Source organism: Malus domestica, chromosome 08, assembly GCF_042453785.1.
Source record: "Malus domestica chromosome 08, GDT2T_hap1".
Classification (NCBI taxonomy): Eukaryota; Viridiplantae; Streptophyta; class Magnoliopsida; order Rosales; family Rosaceae; genus Malus; species Malus domestica.
The window spans coordinates 5,740,824-5,752,404 of NC_091668.1; the positions used below are offsets into that span (position 1 = coordinate 5,740,824).

Consider the following 11,581-nt stretch of genomic DNA (forward strand, 5'->3'; position numbering starts at 1 on the left):
CGTTTGGATGCCTTAGACACTAAGCAGACACTTTTTGAGTCATTATCCAATAATAAGAGGTTATCACTTAGTGAAGTCGGGGACTCATGGCAAATGTGACAAAAAAACAATAATATTTATGCACTTTAGTCAGAATTTGATTTATCTCAATCTTCTTCTTTCTAAACATTTGATAGTTTCACTCACTATTTGATAAAATAAAATAAAAAAAAGTTTGTGGATCCATGATATGCACCCATATTCTTTTATTTCTGTAGCTAGGCAGAGGTAAGAAAAGAACAATATCTTTCTTCCGAGATTACGAATTAGATTTGTCTCCTTCACCCTCATGACCCAACCTAACACGGAACAAACAAAAGCGCTCATAAAATAATGAACAATCATCATCTCGGACCACATTAGCTTATATATATGATGCTACGCCTAACCCTGAATCTAGTGGTATATTCCAATGTTTCCATTTTGTCCAAAAGTGAATTGATGATATAATTTAGTCATTATCTAAAGTTTGGATAACATTGTTTCAATATATTGGTGAGAAGGCTACATACCTAATTATGTTTATTATCATCGTCGTCATCAAGCACACAACCCTAAAGGTAGCCCTGTCAAGTTCTCCAGCAGATTTGGAGCAAATGCAGAACTAAGTATTATTATTCTTTAGTAAAATTAACAAATCATAAAAAGAAGGAGATTGATCATTGATCAAGACAAGTACCTTATGGTATAAACAACATGATTATGATCCCAACGTTGATTAGCTTTTTTATCATAATTGCATCAATGGACAACAAGTGAGTGAAATAGCTAAATGCAATTATTTATATCTCACGTCTCTCATCTAATAGATGTGAGATTCACGAAATTCAAATAAGTAGGTAAGATTCACAAAATTCTAATATGTAACATCTCACTTCTCTCATTTATCAAATAAGTAGATTCTAATGAATATTAGAAAGACGGTAGATACAAACTATTTGGTAGTGGCGGAGCCAGAAATCAAGTCTAGGAGGGGCTTTAGCTAGGCCTTATTAAAGGAATTAAGCACAATATAAGTAATGTGAGCAAATTTTACAGGTTTTGTTGTAATGACATGGATAAATATTTTGATATAACGATACTTTACAGTAAGAGTGAAAGATTGAGCTAAGTCACGCCATGAGTGAGCCGCAATAATTTATCATTGCACTCATTATTAATTAGAGTTGAACATAAAATCACTTACTCATAAGTGAAGAATAATACACATAATGCTAATGATATTGTCATTAACAATAATAAACTAAAGAAAAATGATGAAGCTTTAGAGATTTCATGGGACAATTACTATTACAAAAATATAGCATAAATGCAGAACTAGTTGATTAAAACGAATCCTCTTTGTGAGGATCCCAAAGATCCTCAAATCGTGTCTGTTCATCGTACATCATACGATAAAAAATCATTTTAAATATTTTTATTTAGAATTAAATATAAATATTATCTGACGAAAATTATTCTCACAATATACGATAAACATATATATATAATTTGAGGATTCCCAGAATCCCCATCCTCTTTCGATGAAAACGTCATGGCTTAAACCTACCATGGCAACAACACACGACAGTAGATCTTATTTTATAATAAATTTTCTTTCAGCACCTTCATTAATTAAAACGGTGGGTTTTAAAAGTCTTGTAAACCAACATGCTAATGCTATATGGTGGGTGGGAGCTGCAGACGGGGGCTGGGCCTATCCAGGCTCTCATGTGGCTTCACACCACTTCTATTTGGCTAAGGTTAGCTCCGTAGTGAAAACGAGTATTAGTTTATAAGTAGAAGTATGTTGAGTTTAAAATTTAAAACCCTTCAATATATTTAATAATAAGACGGTTCACATAATTGTCAGTTAGCAATGAAGGTGATACAAACAGTTTTAGTCAAAAGGTCTTATCGTGCAATTAGGCTTGTTTTGATTTTGTTTTGTTTTGTTTTGTTTTGTCATTCTTTGTGTTCAAGGAATTGTATCTTTTGTTAACAAATTAGGGCAGTGGGCACAGCAAACTTTAATATATCAAAATCATAAGCCAGTAAATAGTCCTGCAGTACTTCCAAAAGTATCAATGTCAGATTTACGCAAAAATAAATGAGTATTCGGTTGTAAGGGTTGGAAAGTACCACTTTTCCTTCTCTTTCTTGGTTTCTTCAACATTAAAGATATGCTTTTCTTTTTCTTTATTTCCTCTTTTTTTTTTTTTTTTTTTTTTTGGAAAACTTTCTTTATTTCCTCTTTAGATGGAAGATTACAACAAGTTGCATACGTCACGAGGATGTTTAAAAATTTTGCAATGGAAAAGTTTCTTCATATAACATACGATAATTTCAACCATTACATCTACCTCATTTCAGCTAGATTTCTTTGACATGTTAAATTGTCATAAAGACTTCCTAATTATGAAACATCAAAGTTATTGACAATTAAGTCCTAAGTTAAAGATTCAATAACCAAATTTAATGATCATAATCTAAAATATTGGTCAACATGATACACCTATAATAAAAATTTCGCATGAACTCATATGCTAGTAGAAAATTCGATTACTGCAACTTTTAACGAGAACCATGCTAGACACTAAATTCTATTCTCAACATCTATACTATCTATTAACAAAATCATCTTGTCAATTAAAAGATGGTGAAAATATAGTTTAATATTCTATGACAAAATAAAATCATGGACAGTACAGTAATTTCGCACAAATCAAATTTTGCTTTTTTTTTTTTTATTTAAGCCCCACCCACATGTAATCATATAACATATCTCTAATATTAAAAAATAAAAGGGTCATTTAGTAGCTTGATCTAGTGGTATCCCTCTTCACTTGTAAGTAAGAGGCCTTATATTTAATTCTCGCCAAAGACGAATTTGAACCACATTATTGCTAGCCCATTGTGAGGCTAAGCTCACTCCCCTCCCCTTAGTGTAGATAATATCGTTTGTTAAAAAAAAAAAATTAAAATAATAGGATAATGCTAGAGAGACTAAGGGGGTGTATTCAATTGAGATTTTGAAGGATTTATAAATCTATGGATTTTGATGGAGTTTAATTGATTTGTAGAGATTCCATGTAAAATTTTGAGTCAATTCCTCCAAAATCTTAGGGCAAGATGTGAGATTTGTGAATGCTTAAAATACACTATGAAATCTCTTTAATTCCCTCCAATTCCTTAACTTTTTAAACTTTGTTGAAACAAATTTCGAACTCAATACACCTAGAATGTTATAAACTTCTAATTGAATACACTTAGATTTCTAAGGATTTTAATAAACTATCTTAAAATCGTAATTGAATACAGGTTGAATATTAAACAATCACTTAAAATCCTAATTGAATACACTTAAATTCATTAAAAAAATTAAAATCTCTCACCCCCCCCTAAATTTGTTGACTAAACTTTGTAAACTAAGTGACATGGAAGTTGATAATTTTATTATCACCTAATATTGATTAACGTGTTTATTTCTTATTAGTGAACCATAATTTAGTTTGCAAATTTAGTCTACCTAATATTACTCAAAATAAAAACCTCTCTTCTCAGTTCCACGTTCTCTCTCCTTCTCTCCTTCCCATTTAAAAAAAAATGTTCATAGACAAAATGTGTGGACTTGTACAAGTAAATTACAAAAAAATCAATAAAAATTTAATTATAAGTTAAGCCAAAAGTTCTCAGCATGCACACAAATTCTTCATCATTATTATTATTTTTTTACAAAAGAATCATGTTTGCTACACATCATCATGAACTAATTTAATTAATATATATCGACCATAAGTGGTTTATACTTCAATGATCAAGAACTAATTAGGGCATGTTCATTATTGTTATTTTTTTTAAAGCAAGAGATAATATATATTTACACTAAAGAAGTCTTACATTGGGCTAGTAATAATATAGTTTAAATTTTCCTTTGACGATAATCAAATTTAAGGCCCCTCACTTAGGAATACCACTAGACTGTAGTACTAAATATAATTATTATTATTATTATTAGTATTAGAAAAAGCAACAGATCGCGTGCTATGAATTACACCAAGAAATTCTTCGAATTTAATCATACACCTCATTTCAAATCACATCCCACTCGCCCGGTCCACCAACTTTTCTGAAATTCATAGTGTGAACAAATATAGGTTGTACATATGTAAACATCATTCTCATATTAAACCATATTGTTAATTATGATCCACAAATTGCCCATGCCATGACAGTGACATTACGTACTGTAAACCTAGCTAGATTTGTCATTGGACAAGACGCAAGAAAACAAAGACATCCTTGACATGAGGAGAGACTAGCTAAAATCGCAAAGTATAATAACATATACATGCCCAAAATAATATTCGTAAATAAGAGACAGAAATTACTTAACCTCTACCGTTAAACTTCATTCTGCACAAATTAAATCGGACTATGCATGCTGCATTCATAATAAAATAAAATAAAATAAATTAAAAAAGGCTAGCTAGTGATAATCTGGCCTTAGTTAATTTGGCAGCAGACTATAGCTAGCAAGCTGTAGATGGATGAGTGCTGTAGGGGTTGAAGATCAAGTGAGTCTTATTCGACCCGACTAAAAATGGACTTGTCGATGACTCGTGATTATGATTATAATGATCGCCGCCGTTGCAGATTTTCTCACAGGAGGGACACATGGTGAGAGTGGCAGTTGGAAACTTCATGTAAAGGGGTGCTGCTGCTGTTGCTGTATGTTTCATTAATTTGAGCTCTTGCAACTCCTTGTGTAGCCTTCTGTTCTCATCTTTCAATGTTTCACAACATTGTTTCAACAACTCGCACTCTGCTTCTGTTTGCTTCAACTTGGTCCTACAAAAGTGTAATAAATTAAGAATATTAGAAAATTATATATTAGTGGAGACTCATATGAACAAGCATCAAACATGCACATCATGAAAATTTTGAATACAAATAATAAGAATAATTAAGTATGAACTTGATATTCATGTTAACTGAACTCGAGACCTCCCACTTAGTGAGGATAAATACTTAGCACATCTTGGAAAATAAAGTAAAAAAATTATACCTAGCCCTCCTGTTTTGGAACCAGACTTCAACTTGTCGTGGGCGTAAGTTTAGCTTTCTTGCCAGTTCTTGTTTTTGTTTCTGAAAAAAGAAGAAGCTTATAACATGAGACAAATAACTAGAAAAATTAATATGATAAGATAATTATTGATAAACAATGATAATCTAAACACAAGCTTATAATATCATGAAGACAAATAAATACATAAATAAAGATGGTTTATGGAAAAATATAATATTTACTGGATTGAGAGTAGTGTGCTCTCTGAAGCTGTCCTCTAAAGTGGCAGATTGTTCTTTTGTAAGTCTGAGTTTCTTTCTAGGACTGCCCTCGTGATCTTGATCTTGATCATATAATTCGTCGCTAACTCTTGATGAAGTAGTGATATTCACTACTCTATCTTCTTCTACCTCTCCCTCTATTTCTTCAACACCCAAACCTCTGTCCCTCTTGAAACTAGATGAGTTGGAGAACGAAGAAACGGCGCCGCTGCAGGGAGAAGAGGCCTGTTCTTGTGCTTGCACATTTACTACTTGGAGCAAATGATCATCCGATTTGGCGGCCTCGATCTTCGAAGCCCCGGAAGATGGACCTAGGGTTAGAGCCGGCAATAGGTGATCATATTTCAACTGTATTTTCTTCTTCTTTTGGTGATCGAGATCGAAAGCCTGCAAATTTGTATGATGATCTGGATTACCTTGACAACCTAGGCTGAGTCCAAGGCCAGTGTTACAAGCTTCATGATCAAAACCCATCGATCTCTCTAATAATATTATTGTTGTTGTAGCAACAAATTAATTACAAAATATTTATAAAAAAAAAAGTCTGAGCGTGGAGGCAAAAGAATATGGTATTCTTTTTTAGGAGGGAGAGTTGGAGTAGTAGGGCTGTGGGGATCGGATTATTTAAGCAAAGGAAGGAAAGTGAGTGACGAATATGGTTTTGTGGAATTATAACAATTAGATCGACCCCATATCTCTTTGTCCTCATAGGTTGACCAATATCACAAACAAATTCTCTACTACTCTAATGTCTATATACGTCTCGATACAGTTGATGTGTATAGAAGGTATATGAAGCTAATTAAGCTAGTTTGTATATGTGTGTGTGTGTGTAAGCATGCGTGGAGCCACATGGAATGTGGGTGTACACAAGAACGCACATTAAAGAGTGAGGGGAATAATGATTCGGCACTTTTTACCTTTTTCATTCCACTTTTTGATCTACTGAATTCTCACTTTATATTATACGATCGAACAACTATTTTATTCTACAGTATTGGGGAGAGAGAGAGAGAGAGAGAGATTCTTTAGGTACGAACGTATATACTTTCGATCACTTTCACACTAATACATAGTGTGAAAATTTGACCAAAAAAATAGTTTAGTGTGAAAATTAACGGTTGTTCTCATGTGTATTTAATGGACACATGCAATATTCATGGTACATCGATATATATATCTTATTAGAAGAATTTCATACATTTATTCTTAAAATATGGAAAATACATTTATCTTCAAGTTTCAAATTTATTGAAACAATCTAAGGAAGGCAAACATTGATAAGAGTCTGATGAAGACCAATCCTTTGTGTTCCTGCATGTAGACCTAATTGCAGACCACCCAAATGCCTCTTTGAGTACCACAATCCTGTGTTCCTGCATGACTTTTCTAACTAGAGTTTTTTTCTGAACTCTTTTTTTAGCTAGGAAAAATCGATTATTACATGTTCATTATCATCACCTATCTATCTGACTTTTAAGATTAGAAATTCTAAGAGCATATCTTTTTTGAAGATAAGTGATGGGAATTAAATGATAGCCATTTGTAGGATTAATCCACCGACTAATCTACAAATTCATTGCACCTTTTTGTGCGAGCTATGATTAAAAATCTCATATATTCTTTGATGAGACATATAACCGTATCGATGCACTTTTTTTTCCTTGTTTCTCTTTTCTTTGGTTTAGCATAATTAACAGGGATTTTGTTCACGAAAATAGTTCTCCATGACATGGACATAACATAAAGAACGCAAGTTAGTTAGATGGCATAAAGATTAGAGATAGGATTTTCGTTATCTTGGCTAGCTATCCTTCGTTTACAAGTTTCTAGTGCGGTTGAGCAGATAGAGATACATTGACCTTGAAACAGTGGTGCCAATCAAAAAGTAATTTAGTTGGTTTAAAAGATGAATGGGAATAATTGGGTTAGTTAAGATTAAACAGATTATTCCTCTATCCATCATCATTAACCTACACTTTAAGGCTTAAATTTAAAGTAAAGGGAAAAGAGCAGGGTTACAAACGACAAAGAATCCTAGCTTAGCTAATATCACACTAATTTAATTGTAAAACAAATCGTATAATGGTATCATGCATAACTTTATCATCGTCATCTTTAATTGTGTTGTATTGTTATTGCCATGTCCAGTTCAGGCCGTGTGTTATCTAAAAATTAAGTACATAAACAAGGAAGAGGATCATCTCCGGATCCACTTTGTGGGATCCTAGAAATCTCCACATCCTAGCAATTCATTGTACATCGTACAGCCAGTTTTCGTGAAATACTATTTGTGTTTAATTTTAAATAAAAAAATGTCAAATGATTTCTGACCGTACGATATACGATGAATGACTAAGACGTGGGAATCCCTAGGATTCTCACAAAGTGAATCCATATGGGATCCAATTCCCATAAACAATGCGTAAAACATACTAAATAGATAATAATATTCGTTATAATTAAAGATTGTGAACAAAAAGGTTCCTATTTAGCAAGTGTAACCGCGTGGAAAGCCGGCAAGGGATAGACAAGTAGACCCCACCAATGATTTTGGATGATGGGGCATTTGAATTGATTCTATAGAAAATAGTTGTAGTTTAATTTGGTGATGGAGCCAGAAGACCTAAAAAGTACTGTAGAGTAGAAACTAAAAAGAAGTTGGCAATGCAATGATGGAATGGATGTGATTGAGAGAGCAAGAGCAATGTGTAAGGGTGGGGGTGGTGTTGGAGATAAGGTTTCAGATGTGTTCCGGGCTTTAAGGCCAGCCGACCAGTGAGCGTGTATGATTGTGCTCAGTGTTTGGCTTTTCCACATCCTTCTTTCTTTCCCATACCCAATCGTTCATGTCAAATAACAAGAAGCCACCACTTTTGTCTACATATTTCTCAACCACGTAAAATCACAAGCCACACCTACACTTTCAAGCATATTAACTAGTAATATTGTTGTGTCAAAAATTAGTATTGTTGTTAATCATTTTATTTATTATTAGAGGACAAGAATATAAGATCTGCAAGGGTTACCAACTAGGCTTTCGGCTAGTGATATTGACTATTTGTCATAATTTAGTTGGAGATCTAGTTTGACTCTTACGAATAACGAACATGATATATTTATAATGAATTCAATTTATAATTGTATAACGATCAATCTTTTTTATGACGCTAATGTCAAAACATAAAATTTAGCTACGGTTTAAATGTCAATTTAAAATGCATTAGTATTCATTCATGTAAAATCTGTTTGAGATAATTGGGCAGTAAATTCGAAATGGGATGGGACAACAAGAGTCTAGTCATAGCAACATAAGCTTCATTGACTTTTCGTGGAAAATGAGGGTAGGAGAGCATCGTCAAGGCACCGGCCTTTCCGAAAGCAAAGCTATTGCTTACCCCACTGGGATTGTCTTTCAGTTTGTGATATATACTGCTTTCTATTTGTGCGGATAATTTAGTTTTAGGGTTAGAGCATCTATCATTTGGCTCCAGAAATAGAGACAGAGACCATGTCATGAGCAGCTCCCACCTCACCTTCCATGAATACGACTATAAATTTCAATCATGCTTCAAAAAACTTTGAACCAAAATCTCTAGCAAAAAATTATTATATGAATAGTATATGCGTCCGTCTCGTGAATGTGCACCCTCCTCATTCATGTAGCTGTGATTAACGTAGTTTAATTATACAAATGTCAAAGAAGAATTCTTTGCGGGTTAACAATGAAATTGATTTTACAAAATTTTCATTGAAGAATGGACGATTACCTTCTTTATAGGCACATGGTTGTGAATTATGAGTTCTTTCTGAATAGGGTTTCGGTATCGAGAATGGCTTGACTTTGGATTTCTTGCAGTATGATGAACCCCATGTAAGGATATAGATAGTGGCTAGGATTATGCCATGTGTTAAAAAAGAGACTGTGAATGTTTAGTTAGTCAGTTAGAAAGGTAGTCTTTTATATAAATAGATCATTGTAATGGCTTAGAGGTTAAGAAAGATTAATACAACAAGTCTTTGCAGCTTCTCTCTCTAAACCTTACTCTCTCTCTCTAGTTCTTGAATCCTTATCTTCTCATTCGTTCTTCCTCTGTCTACATTAACATGGTATCACGAGCCGATGATGCTCGCGCTGTAATCTTCGATCCTCTGGCTGCTTCCGCTCATCTTCTTTGTCTGTAATTCTGGTATTCTTCGTCTGCAACTCTGGTATTCTTAGTCTGCAAATTCTAGGGTTTCTGTTCGTGTTGGTTTTCTTGTGCACACCAGGTGTTTGTCATTTTTCCTCTATTATAAATTGTGTTCTTTTGCTCTTGCAACTATGGTGAATGCATCACAATTACAAATTTTACAGTCTCCGATCACTGGTCTTATCTCTACGATCTCTACGTCTGTAAATGTGAAGCTTGATGATTCGAATGACTTGAATTGGCAATTTCAAATGCAATTGTTGCTTGAAGGTCATGGCATCTTGGCTTTTGTTGATGGTTCACATGTGTGTCCCCTCGATATGTTACTGGTTCTGCTAATTCTGATGGTTCTGGTGATAGCTCTACTCTAACCGAGAATGAACACTATATTGTTTGGAAGATGCACGACCGTGCTCTTATGCAGTTGATCACTGCTACTTTGTCTCCCGTAGCGATTTCATGTGCCATTGGTAGTACCAGTGCTTGTGACCTGTGGACTCGGTTGAAGGAACAATTTTCGGTGGTATCTCGTACTAGTATATTTCAACTTAAGTCGAATTTTCAGACTATTCGAAAGGGTTCAGATTCGGTGTCTCAATATCTGTAGCGTATTAAGGAAGCTCGAGATTATTTGTCAGCCGCTGGGGTTACTTTTGCCGATGAGGATATTGTTATACTTGCTCTTAATGGCTTACCTCCTGAGTATAATACCTTCCGCAGTGTTATTCGGGGTCGTGAAAATATTATTTCTCTCAAGGAGTTTAAGGTACAATTGCTAGCTGAGGAGCTGATTGTTGACAGCAATGTGAACTCATCCATTCTCACTGCCATGATGGCTAATAATTCTGGTTCTAAGTCCTCTACCACTCCACCTCGATCTGGGGGTTCAGGTCTTGGTTTCTCGGGCCACAATAATGGTTTCAATAGTGGTTATTCTGGTTCTTCAAGAGGCTATCGATCTTTTATCAACAAGAAGGGCAAAGGAAAATTTAATCAAGGGAATAGGTATCCTCATCCTAATTCTCGACAGCAGTTTCACACTAATTTTCCTAATTCGAATCCTAGTGTTCTTGGCCTTTCACCATCACAGTATTTTGGTCCTCATACCACACCACAGGTTTCTTGTCAACTGTGTAATACATTTGGTCACACGGCTCCATTCTGTAACTCCAAACCAACAGATAGGCAAGGTTGTAACATCTATGGTAAAGCAAATCACACTACCTGGTATTGCTTCTTCAATGACAAAGGTCATAACTTCGGTGGTCCCCATCATTATACAGCACCTATGACTGCGTATCCTTCTTCTGCTCCTAACTTTGGTGCTCCACCATTCTCACCTCAGTCTCATATGCAAGCTATGCATACAGTTACTTCTAAATCGTCTCCAACTTCCACATCCTCTCATCAACCACAGATTTGGATCACTGATTCAGGTGCTACAAATCATATGACTGCTGACCTCAGTAACTTGTCATTGGCTTCTCCTTATCCCACAAATGAGACTGTACAAACTGCAAATGGTGAAGGTTTGCAAATATCTCATATTGGTAGCTCCATTATTCAAACACCTATGCATCCACTAAAACTCAATTCTGTTCTCTATGTGCCTAGACTTTCCAGCAACTTGTTATCAGTTCACAAAATTTGTCTTGATAACAATTGTTGGTTAATATTTGATGCTTATTATTTCTGGATTCAGGACAAGGTCACAGGGAGGATATTATACAAAGGCCCATGCAGTAATGGACTCTATCCCATCTTTTCACCCCTACGTCCTCACACATTACATAGTCCAGGCCCTTCTCCAACTTTTGCATTTCTTGGTCAGATTGTCAGTTCTCATTTCTGGCATAGTAGGTTAGGTCATCCTACTAATAACATAGCCAAAATAATGCTCCATAAGTCTTCCATTTCTTGTACAAAGGATGATGTCCCATTGATGTGTCATGGTTGCTTAGAAGGCAAGTTTACTAAACTGCCTTTTCAGTTTAGTGATCATAAGTCTGTCATTCCTTTTG

At 34.6% G+C, this 11,581-nt stretch overlaps 1 protein-coding gene across 1 annotated transcript; it reads right to left on the minus strand.

Moving 5' to 3' along the window:
- Window positions 1-4,176: 4,176 nt before the first annotated feature.
- Window positions 4,177-6,150, minus strand: LOC103410693 (homeobox-leucine zipper protein HAT22-like). Its single transcript, XM_008349369.4, has 3 exons — window positions 5,329-6,150; window positions 5,087-5,166; window positions 4,177-4,869 (listed from the first exon to the last, which is right to left on the minus strand). The coding sequence occupies exons 1-3, from the start codon at window positions 5,839-5,841 to the stop codon at window positions 4,551-4,553; spliced, it is 912 nt and encodes a 303-aa protein (XP_008347591.3). The 5' UTR covers window positions 5,842-6,150; the 3' UTR covers window positions 4,177-4,550.
- Window positions 6,151-11,581: the final 5,431 nt, after the last annotated feature.

Bases quoted from the DNA above. Each gene is read 5' to 3' on its own strand.
- LOC103410693 (XM_008349369.4), bottom strand. From the start codon at position 5,841: ATGGGTTTTGATCATGAAGCTTGTAACACTGGCCTTGGACTCAGCCTA. The intron at 5,167-5,328 runs GTAAATATTATA...TTCTTTTTTCAG, and splicing joins AGCACACTACTCTCAATCCA to AAACAAAAACAAGAACTGGC. The intron at 4,870-5,086 runs GTATAATTTTTT...ACACTTTTGTAG, and splicing joins TTCCAAAACAGGAGGGCTAG to GACCAAGTTGAAGCAAACAG.